Source organism: Manis pentadactyla, chromosome 4, assembly GCF_030020395.1.
Source record: "Manis pentadactyla isolate mManPen7 chromosome 4, mManPen7.hap1, whole genome shotgun sequence".
Classification (NCBI taxonomy): Eukaryota; Metazoa; Chordata; class Mammalia; order Pholidota; family Manidae; genus Manis; species Manis pentadactyla.
The window spans coordinates 19,499,310-19,522,155 of NC_080022.1; the positions used below are offsets into that span (position 1 = coordinate 19,499,310).

A 22,846-nucleotide genomic window follows, 5' to 3' on the forward strand; every position below is an offset into this window, starting at 1 on the left:
GGCCAGTACAAAGGCCAGCACGGTTCCACAGGAACAGTCCAGTTCTGAGAAGGAATCAGACTGAAGGCCAAACAAGTACTCTCAGAAAGTACAAGGCCTTAAAGCAGATCCCGAATTAAGTCTGGAGAACTCAAAAATGCAAAGACAATGGAGCTCAAAATCCAGGAGAAAAACTTGCCCTCCAACTCCTGGGTCAGCAAGAACGCAGTAAACTCAATACTACTCTGTAGGTATGGGCACCCGTTTGCTCACAAGCCTCTGAGCTGTTGGGGGTCTTCTCTGGATCCTACTTCTGATATCAAATAATATTAATGTTAAAAATAAAACAGTTATATTACCAGCAAAATGGGTTTATTGGGGAACAGCAGAAAATTGCATTTCAGGATAAGCAAGATAAGTCAGAGCAGAGGGCATATCTAGAGGACACAGGAGAGGAGACACTTTTATAGAAGAAAGTGGGGGTGTTGGGAGACTGTTTTAGCCAACAAGTCTATTGGAGGAAACCAGGAGTCCCATGTGTTGGGGCTGCTCATTGGCTGAATTGTAATAGTCTCTCATTGGCTGGGCTTTTGCTGGGCTGTTGCTAGGGCAGGCAAAAATTCTTCCCTCTGCCTACTGGGTGGTAAAGTAGCCAAAAGAGTAGAGTTGCAAACCCCTATGTTTATCACAGCACTATTCACAATAGCCAAGATATGGAAGCAACATAAGTGTCCATCAGTAGATGAATGGATAAAGAAGATGTGGTACATATACACAATGTAGTATTATTCAACCATAAGAAGAAAATAAATCCTACCATTTGCAACAACATGGATGGAGCTAGAGGGTATTATGCTTGGTGAAATAAGCCAGACAGAGAAAGACAAGTACCAAATGATTTCCCTCATTTGTGGAGTATAACAATGAAGCAAAACTGAAGGAACAAAACAACAGCAGACTCACAGACTCCAAGAAGGGACTAGTGGTTACCAAAGGGGAGGGGGTGGGGAGGGAGGGAGAAGGGGATTAAGGGGCATTATGATTAGCACATATAATATAGGGGGGTAATGGGAAAGGCAATATAGCACAGAGAGGACAAGTAGTGACTCTATAGCATCTTACTACGCTGATGGGCAGCGACTGAGGTGGGATGTGTGTGGGGGACTTGATAATATGGGTGAATGTAATAACCACATGTTGCTCATATGAAACCTTTGTAAGATTGTGTTTCAATGATACCTTAATAAAAAATTAGTAGAGTTGCAAAGTGTCCTTCTCTTCCTTCCTGTGGGGTCTGCAGCTCACTGGGAGTCGGGCGGTGGGGGGAGAGCTCCTCCTGCAAGCCTCCCAACTCCACATGGGTGTGATTCCTCTTAACAATTTTTACAAATTGAAATGATGGAAGTACTTAAAAAATATTTCTTAAAACTGAATTTCTCTGCCAACTTCTCCACCAGACGTGCCCTGAAGGGACCCTCGAACTCCAGTTCCTTTGTATAAAAGTTCGGCTGAGACCCCCTCCTGCCTTTGGATGAGACACTTTATGTGACTTTGGGTGAGATGCTTCCACTCCCAGCCTCACCTGTAAAAGTAAAGTGTCGGATTAGAGCAACTAGAGGCATATCAGTTAAGAGCATGGACTTTGGCCTCAGGAGTCCTGGTTCCTGACTTGTATTCTTGGGCAAGTTATTCACCTTATTTTCAACATCTGTAAAATGGGAATAATACCCCATAGGGTTGCAGTGAGGATTAAATGAGTTAATGCATACACAGTACCTATTGCAACATCCATACAGAGTAAGTTTTCAAAAATATTTTCCCACTTTTAACGGTCATTATCAGTACCTCTCTATCTTCCAGTTATGATGGTCTGGGAATCTATCATTTCTGATCTCAGGTACCTACTTTTTTATGCCTGGGCTCAACCCCCGAAGCCCTGTCTCTGTGCATCCCAGACTGCACATTTTAATATTTCCATCCAACTTTCTAATCTACTGCATTCAGGAGAGGGTAGGCTCCTTGAGGCATTCTTTACACATCAATTAGAGGTTAAAGAAAACTATCAATTAATGAGGGCCTTCCAAGTGCCAGATGCCAACATTCCATGGTTTACAGATGAGAAAACTGAACCTCAGAGAAGTGAAGTGCCTTACTCAAAATTATGCAGGTAGGAAACAGTAGAAGTGGATTCAGACTCAAAACTGTCTGCCTCCAGAATCTGTTCTTTCTAGAAGCTCCCACTTTAGTAAAACCAGCAAAGGTAAGCCAAGGTGTAGATAGTACAGTCCCACTGCCAAGGGCGGGGTTCAGGTGGAAAGTGGCTGGCGGACAGGGATGGGAGGGCCGGAGCCCGCTTGCTGCTGAGCTGCTCCCTCAACATTCTCTGCTATTAAGGTATATGAGATAAGATAAGTTTGAGGTCATGCTGAAGCAAGTGGGGTTTTTTGGTTTGGAGCTATGGCCAGGGGATTAGCAACTTTTTACTTTCACTTTGCTCATGTTCCTTCTGCTTTTGAAGGTAAGCAAGGACCAACAGCATGGGAGCCGGTGACAGGACAAGGATCCACTGCCCAATGTGCCAAAGCCAAACATAGGACACTGGCTTTTGCAAAAAGAAAAAGGCTTTATTGTGAGGCTAACCAGCAAGGAGACAGGAAGCAAAGTTCAAATCTGTCCCCCGGGGAGCTCAGAGGGAGTGAATAATTTATACAGAAAGTTTATGCATATTTCGTAGAGTTTATGCATACTTAACAAGGTTGGTGAAATGAACAGAGTAGGGGCATGACTTTTCACCTGAGTCTGTGCCTGGAACGGTGTAGAAAGTCAAGAGGCCACTTTATATGTTCAAAAAAATAGCAGCTGAGCCCCCCCACCTAGAGGTAGAGATTTTAGTATGACAAAGAGTAAAGGTGAATTGAGGACATCTTGAACTGTTTCTCTGAGGGTCTCAGTCTGGTTTAGGCCCGTTCCAGGTACAATCGCAATTACTCTCAGCTCCTGCAATCCAACTGGCTCTGAAAAAGAAGCTTGACATATTTTGTTACTATTATTCCTTTGGTGTTCCTGGCTCACCAGTTCAGCTGGAATTAACCGTGGGGTGGTTTCAGCCTCATGAGCCCTGCCTCAGTAACACTGGGGACCATGAATTGGCATTTATCCAGGCATCAGGATTTACTACATACCTCCTTTGAACCCAGGGCCTGAGGTGTGTCGTGTGATTCTACAGTAGGCAGATGCTCAGCAAACATCTAGCTCCTGTTGAGGAAGGTGGGGGCCCTCTAACCTGGCAGGTCAGTTAATTATTTTTTTAAATAACATCTACTGGGGTAAGTCAGAGCCCATTAGAAAAGTATACATTTTTATCTCAGAAACTTGGACATAATGATAGCCATAATTCATTGAGGATATATTATGGGCCAGGGTAATTTTTTTGTTTTTGTTATTTATTTTTTTTTTAGTAAGGTATCATTGATATACACTCTTATGAAGGTTTCACAAGAAAAACAATGTAGTTACTACATTCACCCTTATTATCGAGTTGCCCCCATACCCCATTGCAGTCACTGTCCATCAGTGTAGTAAGATGCCAGAGTCCCTATTTGTCTTCTCTGAGCTACACTGTCTTCCCTGTGACCCCCCCCCACAATGTGCACTAATCATGATACCCCACAATCCCCTTCTCTCTCCCTCCCAACCCCCCCTCCCCGCCCCCCCTCCCCTTTTGTAACCACTAGTCCCTTCTTGGAGTCCGTGAGTCTGCTGCTGTTTTGTTCCTTCAGTTTTGCTTCATTGTTATACTTCACAAATGAGGGAAATCATCTGGTATTTGCTTTTTCTGCCTGGCTTATTTCAGTGAGCATAATACCCCCTAGCTCCATCCATGTTGTTGCAAATGGTAGGATTTGTTTCTTTCTTATGGCTGAATAGTATTCTATTGTATATATGTACCACCTCTTTATCCATTCATCTACTGATGGACACTTAGGTTGCTTCCATATCTTGGCTATTGTAAATAGTGCTGTAATAAGCATAAGGGTGCATATGTCTTTTTGAATCTGAGTTGTTTTCTTTGGGTAAATTCCTAGGAGTGGAATTCCTGGGTCAAATGGTATTTCTATTTTTAGTTTTTTGAGGAACCTCCATACTGCTTTCCACAATGGTTGAACTAATTTACATTCCCACTAGCAGTGTAGGAGGGTTCCCCTTTCTCCACAACCTCGCCAGCATTTGTTGTTTTTGTATTTTGGATGGTGGCGATCCTTACTGGTGTGAGGTGATATCTCATTGTGGTTTTAATTTGCATTTCTCTGATGACTAGCGATGTGGAGCATCTTTTCATGTGTCTGTTGGCCATCTGAATTTCTTCTTTGGAGAAGTGTCTGTTCAGCTCCTCTGCCCATTTTTTAATTGGATTGTTTACTTTTTGTTTGTTGAGGTGCATGAGCTCTTTATATATTTTGGATGTCAACCCTTTATCGGATCTGTCATTTATGAATGTATTCTCCCATACTGTAGGATGCCTTTTTGTTCTATTGATGGTGTCCTTTGCTGTACAGAAGCTTTTCAGCTTGATATAGTCCCACTTGTTCATTTTTGCTCTTGTTTCCCTTGCCTGGGGAGATATGTTCATGAAGAAGTCACTCATGTTTATGTCCACTCCACCCATATTTTAATAGGGTTATTTGCTTTTTGGGTGTTGAGGCATGTGAGTTCTTTATATATTTTGGATGTTAACTCCTTGTCGGATATGTCATTTACAAATATTCTCCCATACTGTAGGATGCCTTTTTGTTCTGTTGATGGTGTCCGTTGCTGTACAGAGCTTTTTAGCTTGATGTGGTCCCATTTGTTCATTTTTTATTTTGTTTCCCTTGCCGGAGGAGATGTGTTCAGGAAAAAGTTGCTCATGTTTATATTCAAGAGATTTTTGCCTATGTTTTCTTCAAAGAGTTTTATGGTTTCATGGCTTAAATTCAGGTCTTTGATCCATTTTGAGTTTACTTTTGTGTACGGGGTGGGCCAAGCTAATTTAACAAGTCTGTGAGGTTGGGCTCTGAGCTGGCTGTTCCTGCTCAAGCTACTTCACTGAGCCTCAGCTTCCATATCTGTAAAATATAAATATTAATAGATTCCACCTCATAGGATTATTGTGTAAATTAAATTCTCATAACATTGTCACATTATTGTTTTTAAAAAGGTGTTTTCCAAAAACAAAGTTATGAAAACAAGAGTCTAAGCTCACCTAATAGTTACTTGTCTGTTATGTTTATATTACAGTTATATTTATATTATATAATAGTTATAGTTTTCTAACCCCCATCTTAGATAGTTCTGGAAATCCTTTCAAGGTCTCTAGGCTCATATAAGACTTGAGTGTTGGACATGGTGTTGGCAAAACTGGACAGCTACATGTAAGAGAATGAAACTAGGTTACTGTCCTCTGCCATATACAAAAGTAAACTCAAAATGGATCAAAGACCTGAATTTAAGTCATGAAACCATAAAACTCATAGAAGAAAACATAGGCAAAAATCTCTTGAACATAAACATGACCAACTTTTTCCTGAAGGGAAACAAAAGCAAAAATGAACAAATGGAAGTACATCAAACTAAAAAGCTTCTGTACAGCAAAGGACACCATCAACAGAACAAAATGGCATCCTACAGTATGGGAGAATATATTCATAAATGACTTATCCAATGAGGGGTTAACATCCAAAATATATAAAGAACTCACATGCTTCAACACACAAAAATAAAATAACCCAATTAAAAAATATGTAGAGGATTTGAACAGACACTTCTGCAAAGAAGAAATTCGAATGGTCAACAGGCACATGAAAAGATGCTCTACATTGCTAATTATCAGGGAAATGTAAATTAAAACCACAATGAGATATCACCTCACACCAGTTAAGATGGGCAACATCGAAAGGACAAGGAACAACAAATACTGGCAAGGATGCAGAGAAAGGGGAACCCTCCTACCCTGTTGGTGGGAATGTAAAGTAGTTCAACCATTGTGGAAAGCAGTATGGAGGTTCCTCAAAAAACTAAAAGCAGAAATACCATTTGACCTGGGAATTCCATTCCTAGGAATTTACCCTATGAATGTAGGATCCCTGATTCAAAAAGACATATGCACCCTTATGTTTATCACAGCACTATTTACAATAGCCAAGATATGGAAGCAATCTAAGTATCCATCAGTAGATGAATGGATAGAAGATGTGGTACATAAACACAATGGAATATTATTCAGCCATAAAAAGAAAAAAATCCTATAACATGGATGGAGCTAGAGGGTATTATGTTCAGTGAAATAAGCCAGGTGGAGAGAGACAAGTACCAGATGATTTCACTCACCTGTGGAGTATAACAAAGCAAAACTGAAGGAACAAAACAACAGCAGACTCACAGACTCCAAGAAGGGGTGGTACCAAAGGGAAAGGATTGGGAAGGGTGGATGGGGAGGGAGGGAGAAGGGGATTAAGGGTCACTATAATTAGCAATCACAATATAGGTAGCTCACAGGGAAGGCAGTACAGCACGGACAAGACAAGTTATAACTCTATAGCATCTTACTACGCTGATAGACAGTGACTGCAATGGGGTGCAGGGGTGGTGAGGACTTGATAATATGGGTGAATGTTGAAACCACAATGTTGTTCATGTGAAACCTTCATAAGACTGTATATCAATGATACTTTAATTTAAAAAAAAAGGCTTGAGTGTTGGGAGGACATTGGAGGCCAATCTGTCCAGCTTCCAAGCTCACCCAGGATTCCCCCTAGACTTCTGCCCGAGGTGAGGGGAGTGCTGGGGGGAACTGGGGAGGCGCCACCCAGCCCCATCTTGATTCTATCACTGGGTGGATGTTCACTGATAGTGGTGGAAAGACCCTGCACTGGGCCTGTTTCCCTCCTGTGGGATGAGAAAGCAGACTTGGCTGTAAGGTTTCAGGTTAGGAACGAAAATAGAGGAGGCATGGCTCAATGATCGTACAGGTTTATTGGAGATGAACCCGCAGAGGGGGTCTCCAGCAAAGGACTGAAGCCCCCATCCACTTACAGGCTGGGATAGATACATGGCAGAGGGAGTAGGTACTTCGGGAGGTGGGAAATTTTCCGGTGACTGTTGCTAGGGAGATGGCTCTTCTGGTGGGGTTGATGGGGGCCAAACAGGGTATTCTCAAGGTTTGAGCTCACGTGGGAAATTTCCATTCTTCACAAAATGGAGATGGTGTTAAGATGGCAAATCTCATGCTTACAATGGCCATGGAGTTAGATGGCTCTGGAAGTCTCTTTTCTTGAGAATGGAGAGTCCACTTTGGTTTTAGGTCATTTCCTACAAGACCTTTATCAGTTATGACCACTTTGGGGCTAAAAAGTTTATTGGGTCTTAGCAGCTCAGGAGGGAAAAATAAATAGTAAAGGAGAAAAAGGTCCTCTCAGCTCCTGCATTCTTTCAGAATAAAAACCTGGTTATCTCTCTCACCTTCCCCCTCTTGCCCACCTACATCACAAGTGCCTTGGACAAGCCCTCACTAGCACTGGTTCAGCATGGCATTTAAGGCCTTCTAATTATAAGTCCTTCCCTCCACTCTTCTCAGGGTTCCAGGAACTATCATGCTCTCTCCTGTGTTCAGGCCTCTTTCAATGGGAACATCCTCCTTTGCCTTTTCCCCTGGGAACATCCCCTTCAATCCTTCAAAAACTAGCTCAATTTTCCCCTCTTCTATAAGTACTCCAACTCCCCCAAGCACAACTACACTTTACATTCTAACAGCCCTGCTTCCATTATAGCATTTCTTCCTCAGTGTTGTGATTATTTCAGTACATGTCTCCCTCTTGGACTATGAACTTCTCAAGAGAAGGGACCCTCACTCATTCATCTTGCCTGACACACTTGAGGTGTCAATGAATTACCTGAAATGAATGGATTGGTGGATGGACAGATGGACACATGGATGAAGATTTACACTGGAGTGCTCGTGGTGCTATTGGATCATAGCCCTCTCTCAGTGGGGATGAAATATGCAAGGCAGATCATACTGTTAATACATGCTGCAACCTTTTTTTTCCCCTCCACCCTGCTATATTCCATTCTGTCATTGAACTCAAGTACAAATTAAGACTTGCCCTGTGTGGAACTGTGCTCAGCTCTGGGGATGGTCATTAAAAAACACTGTGAAACTGGGACAGTGAGTTGTCTGCAGAACACCCAGACCCTCTTGTTCTGAAGGTCTCAATACAAACATTTCTTCTGAGTGATCTATTCTCTGAACACTTACCTATTATATCCTCCTCCCATTTCTCTTTTCTCACATTACCCTCTAGACTTCCTCATAGCATTTATTGACATCTTAAATTATGATTATGTATTATTTGTCCTTCCCTTTCAAATGTCAGCCCCATGAGCAGGAGCTATGCCCTTTCTGTTCACTTCTGTATCCGCAGTGCTTAGATCAGTACCTGGGATACAGCTGACACTTAATACATTTATTATGTTATGATAGTATTTTCTTATTATCTATTTTCCACTTCACTAATTCTCTCTTCTTTTGTGTCTAATCTGTTGTTAAACCTATCCACTGTGTTCTTAATTTCTATGATTGTATTTTTAAATTCTAGAATTTCCATTTGGTTCTTTTCTATAATTTCCAGTCTTGATCTTGTCTCATATATCTTTCAATATACCAAGCATTGTTATATGAAAGTTTGGTTGGTAATTCCATTATCTGGATCTTCTGTGTAACTTTTCTTATTGCTTGTTTCTCTCGTTTTTTAGGTCATGATGTCTTTACTTTCTGTAAGGGCTGGGCTATTGTTTCCTGTTCACTCTTTTTTTTATTATTATTGAAGTATAGTTGATATACTTCTATTCACTTTTATTCCTCAGGTGTAAACTTTTATGGTCCCAACCCAAAGCCTAGTAGGGGTAGGGGAGCTTACAAGCATTTTTAGTAGATCTTGAACTACAGTTTTTCTCCCCCATCTCCATAAATTTGTAGAAAATTGTTTTCATTTTCTTCACTGTCTCTTCTGCAAATAGCAACTACTTTTTGGAGGAAAACCAGCCCAAATGAAGGGCTCACCTCTCTCCTCCCCTTAATTCTTTTCTGCATTGGTAACTCTCTGATACTTAGTCTGCTGTTTCCCCATAATAAGTACTTACTGACTGAATGAATATATGTAAAGCCTGGAGGTGGGAGTGGTTGCCCTATATTCATTTATTCATTAGCCATCCCTGTCACCTACTCTGCCATGTTCTGTTACTGTTCATGCTGTTGACAGATCAATGAGGTGACAAGATGACAATACCCCTCAAGGGACCAGACCATATTCTTATTGTCAACAGAATCTGGGCTATTGTTTCCTGCTCAACCACAATCTGTCAATAGAAGGGGCTCTCGAACACTGAAGAACTCCTTCTCTCTGAAGGAGTTTCCTGGGAGAAGTGGAAAGTTTCCCAAGAAAGGGGGCTTCTGAGCTAAGTCATGAAGAACAAACAAGAGTGTACCAGATAAAATAATTGGAGATGGGCTTTCTTTGCAAAAAAAACACACTTGTGAATGAGATTGGGGCAGCTGGGGAGATGCAAGTTGTGTGGCATATATGGGCATAGGGGAAGAATGTTATTGAACCCAAAACATGAGTTTTTTCCCACCTGGGAAGGAAGGTGCGGGCCTTGAATGTCACACTAAGGAGTTTTGTCTTATCCTTGGCCAGAGTTGTGTTTTGGGGGGTGTTGACTGAGACTTTCCATCTTGCTGGTTAAAGTTGAGAAGTCATGTTTGGAGAAAATATACAGTAGAACTTTAAAACTGAGAGATAGACTAGGTTCTACCTCCAGCTCTGCCATTAACCTGGGCCCTGAGTTCTCATCTGCACAATGGGGGTTTCTATCGGCTCTTTAAGCTTTATGATCAGGGTTCCATCTATCCAGGTGTAGTCAAAACAGAATGAAACTTCTCAGAGGGCAGGAGAGAAAAAGGTATGAAGCCCCACTTCTTTTCTCAGGTGCTGACAAACTCCAGATGTCCCTCCATGCCCCAAATCCGATGATCCTTAAAAACCCTTCCAGCCCCCACAAGACCCCACCACCATTAGCAGCTCAGGCTCACACCACAGGAGAGGCGCAGGATGTGGAAATGAAATTTCTAGGGTTTTTAAGAAAATTTTTTACAACTATGAGCCTGGCATCTAACTATGAGCCTAGTATCTTCACGTGCATCCACAGCATGGAGAAAGTACAACCTGGCTGGCCCCAGGGCTTAGCCTGTCCAGCTGCCTCTTTGTAAGAGGGAAGAAAATCGGGGTTAACATCCAAAATATTTAAGAACTTGTATGCCTCAACACCAAACACCAAATAACTTGATTAATAAATGGGCAGAGGACCTAAACAGACATTTTTTTTGAAGATGAAATACAGATGGCCAACAGGCACATGAAAAGATGCTCCACATCACTAATCGTCAGCGAAATGCAAATGAAAACCACAATGAGATACCACCTCACACCAGTGAGAATGGCCACTATCCAAAAGACAAGAAATAACAAGTGGTGGCAAGGTTGTGGAGAAAAGGGAACTCTCCTACAATGTTGATGGGAATGTAAATTGGTGTAGCCACAGTGGAAAACATTATAGCAGTTCCTTAAAACAACTAAAAACAGAAATACCACTCAACCCAGTAATTCCACTCCTAGGAATTTACCCAAAGAAAGCAAAATTCCTGATTCAAAAAGATTATATGCATCTGTATGTTTAATGCTGCATTATTTACAATAGCCAATATATGGAAGCAGCCAAAGTGCCCATCAATAGATGAATGGATAAAGAAGAAGTGGTACATATACACAATGGAATACTATTTAGCCATAAAAAAGAAATCCTGCCACTCACAACAACATGGATGGACTTAGAGGGTATTATACTAAGTAAAATAAGCCAGGCAGAGAAAGACAAATACCATATGATTTCACTTAAATGTGGAATCTAAAAACGAAACAAAACAGCAGTACTCATAGACACTAAGAAGGGACTGGTGGTTACCATGGGAGAGAGGTTGGAGTGGGTGGTTAGGGTGAGTGAGGGGGATAAAGAGGCACAAAAATCTCAATCATAACATAAGTTGGTCACAGGGAAGGTAGTACAGCATGGAAAATATAGTCAATGGTTCTGTAACATCTGCCTATGTTGACAGATATTGACCACACTAGTGGCAGTGGGTATTTAATACGGGTAAGTGCTGAACCACTGTGTTTACATTTGAAACCAATATGAGATTGTATATCAACTATACTTCAATTAAAAAAAAAAAAAGAAGTGAGAAGATTGTCCAGTGTGATGGAGTTCATTTTCAGCAGGGCAATCATGGACTTCAGCAAAGGCCTCCTGACTCTGGGCCAGTGCCCTTCCAGCACCTGTTGTCCCCTCAACTCTCATTAACCCCCAGAATCACCTACCCCCATAGGCGCACCACAGGCAGCCGAGACTTGAATTGAGCATCAGGGGAGACCTGTGGTGAAGCAGCGGATGGGGTGGGCAATGGTGAGTACTTGAGGGCTTCTCCCACTGCCCCTTCCACCTCCCGCCCAGGGACCTCAAGACTCCTGCCACCTCCCTTTCCATTTGCTGGCTTTTTCTCACCTCTTGACTCTCAGTTCTTTTTTCTTTCTTTCTTTTTAGCCAGGGCTGGAGGCCCCAAAGGGCCCAAAAGCATAGAGGGGAAGTGAGAGGGGGGTTTCTTTTACTATCTGGCATGCAAATGAGGCACAGAATAGACTGAGGAAGGGAGAGTGAGTAGGGCTGGAGCTGGGCTACAGAGCCAACCCCTGGGCCCTCCTGGTGGGGTGGAGCAGGCAGGGAGTCAAGACTTAATCCGTGCGTGACTTCAAGGGCAGTCCAAGAGGTCACATATATGGCTGTGGCTTCAGACAGACCTGGATTCAAGTTCAGATCGGACTAGCTCCACCATTTGCTATCTTGGACAAGCCACTTAATAGCTAAGTCTCAGTTTCTTCATCAGGAAAATGGGGATAATTATAGAACCTACTGCAGAGCCCCACTGAGAGAATAAAGTGAGAGACTGTGTAGAGAATGGAACACTGTGTAAGCTTTGCTTTGGGCTTCATCTCATCCCCCACCCCTCCAGGGACTTCACAGCCATCCCCACCCCAGCCCTACTGCTGCTGTTCAGTCACCTGCTTATCCCTTCACTAATCATCTTCCCATCCTTCCTAGATTGATACTGTGAAAACTAGTACCGGAAACGTTACTAAAAAATGGGGTTGAGAGGCCAGGATGGAGAGCTCCCATGCCATAAAGTCAATTACAGGAAGAAATGTCAATTACAGACCCCAACAGAATCTTCAACAGGGAAGAATCATCAGTTACAGGTCCCAACAGGAAAAGATGTGCAGTGCCATCTCCTGCAAGAAATCGACTACCCGCAGCAACTCAGCCAATGAGAAACCCTTATCACCCCTCAACTCGGGCTTTCTCCAGTGGACTTTCTTTCATTCAAAACAACTTCCCCCAACGTCCTCCTTCTTCTCCATAAGATACTGGTCTTCTCCTTTGTTCGTTGCACTAGCATATGGTTTTTGTCATAGCTTTCTTGTCTGGAGTTACAATTCTCTCCTATTCTTGAATAGGCCCATTTTTGCTGGTAAAATGACTGTCTTATTTTTAAGGTCAACATGACTTGCTGTAAGAAGTGAGTTAAATTGCAGTATTTCCAGAATCTCTGCCTGGCCCTAGTTCATCTCCATATCAATAGGTGCTTCCAAGGGGTGGAGAGAAGTAGCCATCTCCATATCAATAGGTGGTTACTGGGGGACCTAGGGCATATTTGGACCAGAGGTTGGGTGGGGAGGTTTGCAGCCACGTTGCCAGAGACAGGTGGGCAGAAGTGGACCACTGATTGTAATTGTAAACGGGTTTCTCCTATTTCTTCCTTTGACTGATTTCAGTTTTGAAGATAATTTGCCTCAGGCTGGGAGACAGATTTTTCCCCCTTGGAGTTACATGGGAGCCACAGAAGCCCCCCCAACCGCTCTGAGGCTAGTGAGCAAACAGTCGCCAGGACCCACAGAGCCCCTGAGCCCACTGCTTTCTCACTCACCCTGGAGTATGATGGGAAGTCTCTCCTGGATTTCAAGCTCTGCTCTCTTTGCAGGTTTGAGCTCTTCCAGCTTTCCTTGGGATCTATTTTAAGACTTTTTCCTTTTCTCAGTATACACCTTTTTGGAACCAGGCTGTTACTATTGGAACTGTGCTGTTTAGGAATTTTTCTTCTTGTTCTAGAGAAAAACCTCTAAAAAATGGGATCCCAGTCATCAAAATGCTTTGAGGGCACCCTCTACCCTGGGACACCAGCCAGTTTTAAGTTTAAGAATTGCGGACCCTCCTTGTGCACATTTCGAACTAACTAGACTAACTTAACCAAAATTAATTTGGAACATTGATGGCTATTATGGAGAACTTTTGATCCCCAGACTTACTTTTCTCAAAACTGAACTGGATAGCCATGGCTCTAAAATAGTCAAAACTGAATGGAACATCAATTTTGACTGGTATTTTGAAGCTTCCAAACATTATCAGGAATCCAAGAGTGCCTCTCTACAAAATACAGTATCTAGACTAATTGAGGCATCCAATTAAAGAAAGACAGTAAGACCCCTGAAGATCCAAATAAACCCCAAACTTCTGTGTTCCCAGGACTAAGGTCAAATTGTGAACCACACTTGAGAGTTTCCTGAATGACTTGAGGACCCCCATAGGTTTGCTGAAGAATTTAACACAGTCATTCAAACCAATTAGCAACTTGGTTTCTCAGATTTTTATCAGTCAGTCCACATGCTTGTTGGTGAGGGCCAAGTCACAAATCCGATGAAATATGGGAACATCCTGAACAGGATTTAGAAAACAAACCCTTAACTTTTGGCAAAATGCTAAAACACTCACTGAAAACCCAACCAAGCATTACAGTTGCTTTTCCTAAGCCTGTTGATTGGTACAAAATTCAGTCTTGCATGGGAATGTAAACTAGTTCAACCATTGTGGAAAGCAGAATGGAGGTTCCTCAAAAAACTAAAGATAGACATACCATTTGCCCAGGAATTCCACTCCTAGGAATTTACCCTAAGAATGTAGGATCCCTGATTTAAAAAGACATATGCCCCCCCATGTTTATCGCAGCACTATTTACAAAAGCCAAGAAATGGAAGCAACCTAAGCGTCCATCAGTAGATGAATGGATAAAGAAGATGTGGTACATATACATAATGGAATATTATTCAGCCATAAGAAGAAAACAAATCCTACCATTTGCAACAACATGGTTGGAGCTAGAGGGTATTATGCTCAGTGAAATAAGCCAGGCGGAGAAAGACAAGTACCAAATGATTTCACTCATCTGTGGAGTATAAGAACAAAGCAAAAACCGAAGGAACAAAACAGCAGCAGACTCACAGAACCCAAGAACGTGGACTAACAGTTACCAAAAGGAAAGGGACTGGGGAGGGTGTGTGGGAAGGGAGGGATGAAGGGGATTATAGGGCATTATGATTAGCACACATAATATGGGGTAGGGGGAGCACTGGGAAGGCAGTGTAGCACAGAGAAGACAAGTTGTGACTCTATATAGTATCTTACTATGCTAATGGACAGTGACTCTAATGGGGTATGTGGTGGGGACTTGATAATAGGGGGAATGTAGTAACCACAATGTTGCTCATGTGAAACCTGAGCATAAGATTGTATATCAATGATACCTTAATAAAAATAAAATTAAAAAAAAGATAAGAACAGTGCTTTAGTAAAGGAATCTCTTGACAGTGCACTCCCAGGAGATGAAGATCTCACCCATCATACCTTACAACTTGGAGATTTTGTCTATTGAAGAAAGACACCTCCAAAAAGACTCTGCAACCTCACTAGAAAGGACCCTATCAGATATTAAGACTGACCCTTGGGCTGCCAAACTCCAGGGAATAGACTTTTGGATTCATGTGACATTTCTAAAGAAAGCGCTAAACCCTAACTGGACCTATACACCATCTGGTGACCTCAATATAAGATTTCCCAGACCTGAAGGAGAAGACGTCAGAAGAGGCAGCTTTCTCAAGACGTCCAGACAAGACCTGTTAGAAGGTTCAGGATTCTTAGAAGTTAGCCTTTTTCATCTGGACTGTAAACTGACTCTGGATTCTATCCAAATTCAGTTTCTGAATTTACAACTCTACAGGCTATATTACTGTTAACACATTTGGTTCCAAACAGTTCTTTTGAGATAACAATAGTGTTTTAAAACATCTTTGAAGTTTTGCTGTTTTGCAAAAAGTTCGTCAGCTTTTGCTTCATGTTTATGCCCACACTTTCCAAACACACTCGGGCTTTGGACTGTCAAACACACTTGCTTATCCCTCCGTGGGCTCCTGCTGTATTCACTGTTCTGCTTTCACGGCCTCTTTAAGCAGGGACTTCCAGGAGGCATACATCACTCCGGGTTCTGTCTCCATAGGGAGAAATTTTCTCCCCTAAGTCAGAATAACTGCCAATATTTTCAGTTGGCGACTTTCAGACCTGGAGTCCTGGTTGAGAACCATCATACAATTTGGAATTCTCATGTCACTTTTGATTCTGAACTTGTTGCCTGTCCGACCTTTGTAAAAACAATACACCCAATGAGGAGATGATCTCCAGGGCTTGTAATCTTGATCAATATGGACTATAGATGGGAAGCTCCTGAGAGCTTCTCCCCTCTGCCCCTCCTTGTTATGTGAATGTGACCTCGGGAGGCTTCCAGTCTGTACAGATTCCCTCCAAGTAGGTCATAACACCTAGGAGGCCTTCCTAGCACTGAGCGACCAAAGACCACTGAACTGAGAAAAATGATGTTTTCAGAGAAGGATCTTGATCCAAAGAGGAAATGTGAAAATTAATAAAGGGAAGCCTAACTAACAAAGAGTTGGGAGGCCAGAAGGGGGAGCTCCAACACTGTACCACTTGAGGTTACTTACAGGAAAATTGTCAATTACAGACCCCAACAGGAAAAGATGTACATTGCATCTCCCGTAGGAAATCGCCTATCCCAGCAACTCGGCCAATAATAAACCCTTGTCATCCTGAAGTCTTTTTGTTTTTCTCCAATGGACCAAAACAACCCCTCCCATCTTCTTCCTTCTCTATAAAATAATGTTCCTCTTCTTTGTTTGTTTGTTGGACAAACCTATGGTTTTTGCAATAGCTTGCTTGTCCTGAATTATAATTCTCTGCTATTCCTAAATAAACCCATTTTTGCTGATAAATTAACTGTTTTTAAGGTCAACAAAAAAAACCCCACCTGCTACTCTCTTTATCCAAATCACAAAATGCTGGGTCTTAATAAACTTCAGAAATAATACATTTCAATCTACTCACTTGAAATAAGAAATGAGGCCTGGAGGGAATGGGCCTCCCTAGAAGCTAGATTTCCTGACACCTAGTATTGTATACCTTCATTTTCACAGACTCTACTAACCAGCTCCTTCCTGAATTTCAGTGTTCACCCAGCCTTCATTCTGAAACTGTGGAGCCATCTACAGCTTTATCTTGAAACCTAAAACTATCCCAGCCTTTTCTCCTTCAGCTCCTGTCCCCTGCCCCAATGTTTTAATTAGGTTGCACTTAATCCTCCGGCAGCTCTTTTGTTAAAGGCTGGGAGAAGTAAGAGTTTCTGGCCTGGAGTCTCAGAGTTGATTGGTGATTAAACCAAGATTTAATCCCCAGTACGCATAACTCCAAGCTCAGGACCCTATTCCACCCTGGAGATGCCCCCCTGGTTTGCCCACCTCCAATCCCCTGGGGTTACCTCCAATCCCCTGGGGTTTGCCTCTGTCCCTACCCAGAACCCATCATCTGCCAGGACCTGTATCCTCAGCCCCAAGGGCACAGGAAGGAAACAGCACCCACCCCACCCCATAGGCCCTCCTTCCTCTCCTTCCACCCCGCCTCCCGTGCCTCCTCGTACAAAAGCAGTCAGGCCAAAGAAGCCTGCAGACAGTCCTGCACTCATTCCTAAACGCTGCTACTAAGACAGTCACCAAGACTTCCCAGGATGAAGGGCTGCCTCCTCTTCCTATTCACCATCAGCCTCCTGGTTACGATTCAGGTAAGAGCCCCCCAGAGGCCCTGGCACCAGCACCCAGGACTCCCCAGACCCCCTGGTATGGGAGGGAGGGAATGTAGGCTCCTGGGCACCCAGCCTTCTCCCATGGGAGCAAAGACTCCAGCAGGAGAACCAAGGACTGGGGGCCCAGCTCCCAGCCTGCCAGACCTTCTTCCTGGGGTCTGACTACTTAAGAACTGTCCCTGAGCAGAAGCCTGTGCCAGAGGCTGGGGAGCACTTCCAGAGTGCCTCATGAGGTTCTAAGCAAACTGAGGCACCCATGGGTGCTGTGGACTAATACAGAATTAAGAGGCTTGGAAGACAGAATGAGAACAGCATCACCCACAGGGAATCTGGGAAATTCGGTCCTCCTGGGAACAACCAGGAAATGTTCAAGTGGAGCCTGATCTGGTTCTGGAAGTGGCAGGGAACCTCCCAGGGAGAGAAGCCTGCAAGCTTGGGAATGCAAAGATCTCCCTCCAGAAACAACAGGTTTCAAAACCAACTGCTATTTCTGGAGGCAGCTCTGGCAGCATCCCACATGCCCGGAGTACTCGTCAATATAGGAGATGGCAGCCATCAAGTTCTTGATCTAGAATAACTTGATCATGCATTGAGAACAGTTTGATCACCATAAAAAACAGCTTAATCTCCATCAAGAGCAGCTTTAGTTGCAGCTTGATCAAGCATTGAGAACAGTCTGATCACCACACAGCCATTTCCTCAGGGAAGAACTGCACCCTCTCTACTACATATCCACCCACTCATGCTGTGTCAGGTGCCTCTCATCAGCCTTGTCTCATGTGACTCCACAACTGTGATGGGCTCTTCTCCACATATAGAAGATAAGGAAACTGAGGCTCAGAAAAGCCAATCCCTTGACCCGGCTAGTAAGGTCAAAGGCTGGGGCCACAGGCTCCTGTCTTCCACGTGCTGGAGGAGCTGGCTGCCTGGTGGAGGCGGAAGGAGGGTTCCACAGGAGGCGGACCATGGACTACCTTTGCAGGTAGCAACTAACCCGCAGGACCTTGTGGCAGAAGTTGTAGTCATGAGGGACAGAGAAGTGAGGACTGTTTTATCAGGGAGGGGAAATGTCTCTAACAACAAACGTGAGGTTCAAAAGCCCCCTGCTCTTGCCCCACTTCTCTTGCAGATACAAACTGGAGTCTTGGGAAATATGACCACGCCAAGAGCCATGGAAAACACCGTGAGAACCACCAAGAAACCCATGAAGAGTGGGGCCCCCACACTCAGCAGCCTGGGCGGTGGCAGTGTCCTCATCTTCCTAACTAACACCCTCATCCAGCTCTTCTACCTCAGCTGAGGTGACGTGCTCGAGCTCTACCCCTGTGCCCCCGAAAAAGCTGCCACTACACTAGCAGGAGAAATCCTCTCTCATCCTTGGGAGGGGTTGATGCCAGAGATGACCAGGTGATGGGAACTGATAGGTAGTGCCTATGGGGAAATGGCCAACACGGGGAGGTATGGAGGCGAAAGGCAAGCAGTAGCCAGCCAGGGGTCAATAAAGCTGTCTTGTGCTTGGAGTGGGGTCCTGTGTGTGGTTACTGGACATCACTGGGCACAAGACCCAGGTTTGCAGCAGAACCACAGAGCCTCCCACGCTTCCATTGCAAAAGAGGTGGCACCAGGGAGCTCTGGCCCCAGCTCCCTTGCCTCAAAGTCCAGAAGCAGAGGCCCCTCCCCTTAGGATCACCTTGCAGGGACTTGGCCCAGAAACTGCCCTCCTCAGCATCCCTTCACCTGTCCCTGGGCGTCTGGGAATGATAGTCCCCAGGGACCTCCCCCACTAGCCTGGACATCCCCAGTTAGAGAAGCTCAGAGAGTCCCCCACCTTAGTGCCTGGATGTCTTCAGAATGACAGATTCAGAGAGAACATGCACACACACACACACTCCCTAACCTCAAAGGCATCCTGTGCTCTTGTCTCCAACCACTGGGGCCTGAGAAGGATGAAGAGGCAACTGTCCACTTCCTGCCCACCTGCTCATGGGCTGGGAAGGCAGGAAGGACACAGCTGCTCAAACCACTCCTCCCTCTTCTGGGTTTGGGGTGGCGGTATTGGGAGCTGCAGAGGGAGAAGGGAGCCACAGAGAAGCCCTCGAGGACTTTGGCCACGGGGCAGAGCAGTGCCTGCTAGATGGGGGTCAGAGAGAGCTGTTCCTCTCCTATGTCCTGCCCTCTCTGAGCTAGGTTAGGACCATAGCACTCCCCCAGCTTCTTTGACTGAGGCCAAGCCTTCAGGCCTTGAGGCCAGAGTTGGGGGAGGCTGAGAGGAGCCCTGCTGGGCAGGCCCTGTGGGGAATGATTCCTGCTCACCTCCCCTGTCTGGCCCACTGTGTCCTCATCACACTGAACTTCAAGCTTCACCCCTGCACTTGTCTGCATCCCTAGAACCTTTTCCTCTCCCACCCTCTAGGCTGGCTGACTCTTTTCCATCCTCCACATCTCAGCTGAGGTTCCCCTCCTCCAAGCAGTCTGTCCTGCACCCGAATGGTTTAGGGCCTTCCTCCACACATCATCCTTCTGTATCCATTCTTACACTGTCACTGAGTGTATCACCCTCCCTGTTGGAATCCCCCACTGGCGAGTTTCCTGAAGGCAGGGACCAAGGGCTTGGATCGTGTTTGTGCCCCCCCAGTCCAGGGCCAGACGAGGCTCAGAGCAGGCTCTTGGAACACCCCACCCAGGGTGACAACCTAAAAGAATGGGCTCACCAGGTAGTCTGATTCCAGGGCTCCCTCTGGTGGCAGAGAGAGGCCTTGCATCTGAGCCCCAGAACGAGCTGGGAGGCAAGGAGCCCTGAGTAGGGGGAAGCAAGCAGGCGAACAAATCCTCACTCCCACCCCCAAATATCAAGGTGCACAGAAACGAGAATGCCTGGGAGCATATTAGAAAAAGCTTATATTACAACAAAAAGACCTATAAAAACATTGCATCCCAGGGAAAGCCTCCAGGGCTGGAGGGGAGGCGTGGGGTCAAAGCACATGGATGGTCCAGATCTGGGACACCCTGTCCTTGGCCAGCTCCCACAGCACTGCGTGGTCTCGGTCATAGCCCTGGCCACCTGGGGGAGGAGGTAAGAGACGGGGAGATGGTCAGAAGAGAGCTGCAGACTCCACTGCCCTCCCCCCTCAGGTGCCCTCCCCCCTCCCCCCACCTTACCCTTCACATCTAGGATCTGGCCTTCAAACATCTCGCTGCAGACGTGGCCTGATTCACTGATGCTCCACGTCTGGCGAGGCAGGCGGCTGTCAGCCCACAGCACCACCTTAGAGCCTGTGCTGGGGGGTCCAATCACCTGCAGGCTCATAGTAGGGGCAACCTGGGGCCCCAGAAAGTCATCAGGCACTGTTCCTCCCCACAGGGCCCCCACCAAACCCAGGATACCCTTGAGAAACCCAGCTCTGGATCCTGACTCTTACAGACTGAAAATCTCTTAATCTTTCTGGGCTTTGGTTTCTTTCGGGATAGGAATCCCTGAGTGCTGATTGTTGTGAGAGTTCAATAGGAGAAACCATACAAATGCTGGAAAAGTATTAGCTCCTCCAGGAAGTCTCCCATGACTGACTCCCAAAGCACAGGCTTTAGTATCAGACAAGTCTCCACACACCTACTGGCTGTGTGGCTTTCAGCCAGTTACTTCACTTCTCTGTGCGCTGGTTTCCTCACCTGTAATGGGGAGTATAATAGGACCTGCCCCACAGTGTCCTCTAAGGGTTATATGAGGCATTCGTGTGAAGGGCTCAGCACAGAGCCCGGCACACAACCAGTGTTCCCTCTCACTCCAAGTAAAGGAAACCCCTTCAGTGGCTGTCTGGCCTGTACCCCCATAACCTTTCTGCTCTCATCTGCTGCCATTACTTCCCTCACTCACTTCACTTCAACCATTCAGGTGGCCTTGCCAGTCCTGTCACCAGGCATGCTCCCCCCTCAGGGCCTTCTGGTCCTGCAGCTTGGAGCACTCCTCACACCTCTGCATGTTGCCTCCTGCAAACGGCACCTTCTCAAGAAGGGCTCCCCTTGGCGGAGCTACTGATACTCCCCGTTTCCTTTCTTCATTTATTCGTCCCCTATCACATTTTTCATGTTCAAAGGCACTTAAATATTTTACAGATTTAAACTATTTCTGTTTCTCCGTACTAGGATATAAGCTTCAGGAAGGCAGGAGTTCTGTCTTTTCACTGCTGTATTCCCAGCACCTAGAACCAGGCCGGCAAAGTAGTAGGTGCTCATGAAATGTTTGTGTAAAGAAGCTAGCATAATTAATAAGATCCAAGCTCTGCCGCAGGCTATCAGAGCTGGGAGGTCCCTTAGAAGCATCTGGTTTGTTCTTACTTTGCAGGTGGGGGTTTAGGGCCCAGAGAGGAGCCTGATTTGCACAAGGACGCATAGCCTGAATTTTCCACCTTCCCAGGATCCTGGCCAAGAATGGGTCTATTCCTAACTGGACTGGGACTCCCCAAAGTGGGACTGCAAGTGTGCAGGACCCTGGTATCCTTGTCATCCCAGTCCCTCAGCTGGTACCTGGCTCTTCAGCAGCCCATCCTCGTAGTACCAGATGCAGCTGCCTCCAGCTCGGGGCTCTGCGACCACCACACGGCCCGCCTTCATATCTTCTACATGGTCTGGCACAGCCAGGAATCCCCCCAGTGCTGCGTTCCAGAGGCGGAAATACGCCCGGCGCTGGTGAGTGAGGGGGAGCTGAGAGTCAGGGGTGCTGGGCAGGGATGCTCCCACCAGGGTCCCCAACATCCTCAACTCTGGACCCTCAGTATCCCAAATTTCCAAGCCCTCTTTCCTGCCCCTAACCCTTCCTCAGTCCTGCTTCGACATCACCCCTTCTTTTACACACACACTAAGGGAACCTACAGAGCGCACATCCACACTCACACAGTTCCATGTCCACAGTGATACCCACAGACATGTGCAGAGGGACACACTGGCGGATACACCCAAGGTCCACATGGTCTCACCAAAGTTGGCAGCAGACACAAACACACGGATACACGCAGCCATGCAAACTCACACATCCTGGCCGATGCACAGGTCCCTCCCAGCCTACTCCATGCCAGGCTCTTAGGTCTGCTAAAAGGATGCATGTAGGAATACAGACATACACACACATTCATGATGAAGAAGTATCACAGGAGAGCAGTCACTGGCCTGCCAGACATCACACCAGGCTGGGCCACAAACCAGCTGGGGTGCTTGGATAGTGGGATGGTATTACTTGTAATAAGAATCACAGAATCACAGCTAATATGTGTTGAGTGCTTACATACTCAAGCACTGCTTCAAGGGCTTTACATGTGTTATTTATCTTCAGTCTTCAAAAACTCCATATATATATCTTAACCCCATTTTAAAGATGAGGAAACAGAGGTCCATGGAGGTAGAGTACTTGCCCAAGACTGCTGAGCAAATCCTCGTCCACTTCTCTGGGCCTGTATTTCCCCATCTGTAAAATGTGAGGGTTGGAGATAATCTCCAAGATTTCTTCTAGCAATGATAAGAATCTGTGGATATAGAGAGCCCACAAATGTCCTCATACAAAGACACTCTCAAGAGTGTCACAAATACATACACGTGTAGTCATAATCACTCTCAGATGTGATCACACACACCACACAGGCAACCTTTCGAGCAGACGGACACATGGATACACATGACATTATGGACACAGAGATACCC

The 22,846-nt window shown here is 45.3% G+C and overlaps 2 protein-coding genes across 4 annotated transcripts in view; one reads left to right on the plus strand and one right to left on the minus strand.

Moving 5' to 3' along the window:
* Nucleotides 1–16,986: 16,986 nt before the first annotated feature.
* Nucleotides 16,987–18,678, plus strand: CD52 (CD52 molecule). Its single transcript, XM_036914858.2, has 2 exons — nucleotides 16,987–17,137; nucleotides 18,288–18,678. Exons 1-2 carry the CDS (start codon nucleotides 17,084–17,086, stop codon nucleotides 18,456–18,458), a joined length of 225 nt encoding a protein of 74 aa, XP_036770753.1. The 5' UTR covers nucleotides 16,987–17,083; the 3' UTR covers nucleotides 18,459–18,678.
* Nucleotides 18,679–20,038: 1,360 nt separating this feature from the next.
* CRYBG2 (crystallin beta-gamma domain containing 2) overlaps nucleotides 20,039–22,846 on the minus strand; it is a 29,244-nt gene continuing 26,436 nt past the window's right edge. For 2 of the 3 annotated variants that reach the window (XM_036914857.2, XM_057499877.1), the window contains 3 exons: nucleotides 21,680–21,838; nucleotides 20,318–20,477; nucleotides 20,039–20,219 (listed from right to left, as the gene is read on the minus strand). In XM_036914857.2, the coding sequence (XP_036770752.2) occupies nucleotides 20,131–20,219; nucleotides 20,318–20,477; nucleotides 21,680–21,838 (408 nt within the window). In that variant the 3' untranslated portion in view covers nucleotides 20,039–20,130. Of the gene's footprint in view, nucleotides 20,220–20,317; nucleotides 20,478–21,029; nucleotides 21,143–21,679; nucleotides 21,839–22,846 lie in introns of those variants that run through there. The other variant, XR_005030705.2, reaches the window with a different exon arrangement.

What these genes read in the sequence shown, in the direction of transcription:
- CD52 (XM_036914858.2), top strand. Translation starts at nt 17,084, where the DNA reads ATGAAGGGCTGCCTCCTCTTCCTATTCACCATCAGCCTCCTGGTTACG. An exon ending in GCCTCCTGGTTACGATTCAG is followed by an intron (nt 17,138 to 18,287) that starts GTAAGAGCCCCC and finishes CTTCTCTTGCAG; the next exon opens with ATACAAACTGGAGTCTTGGG.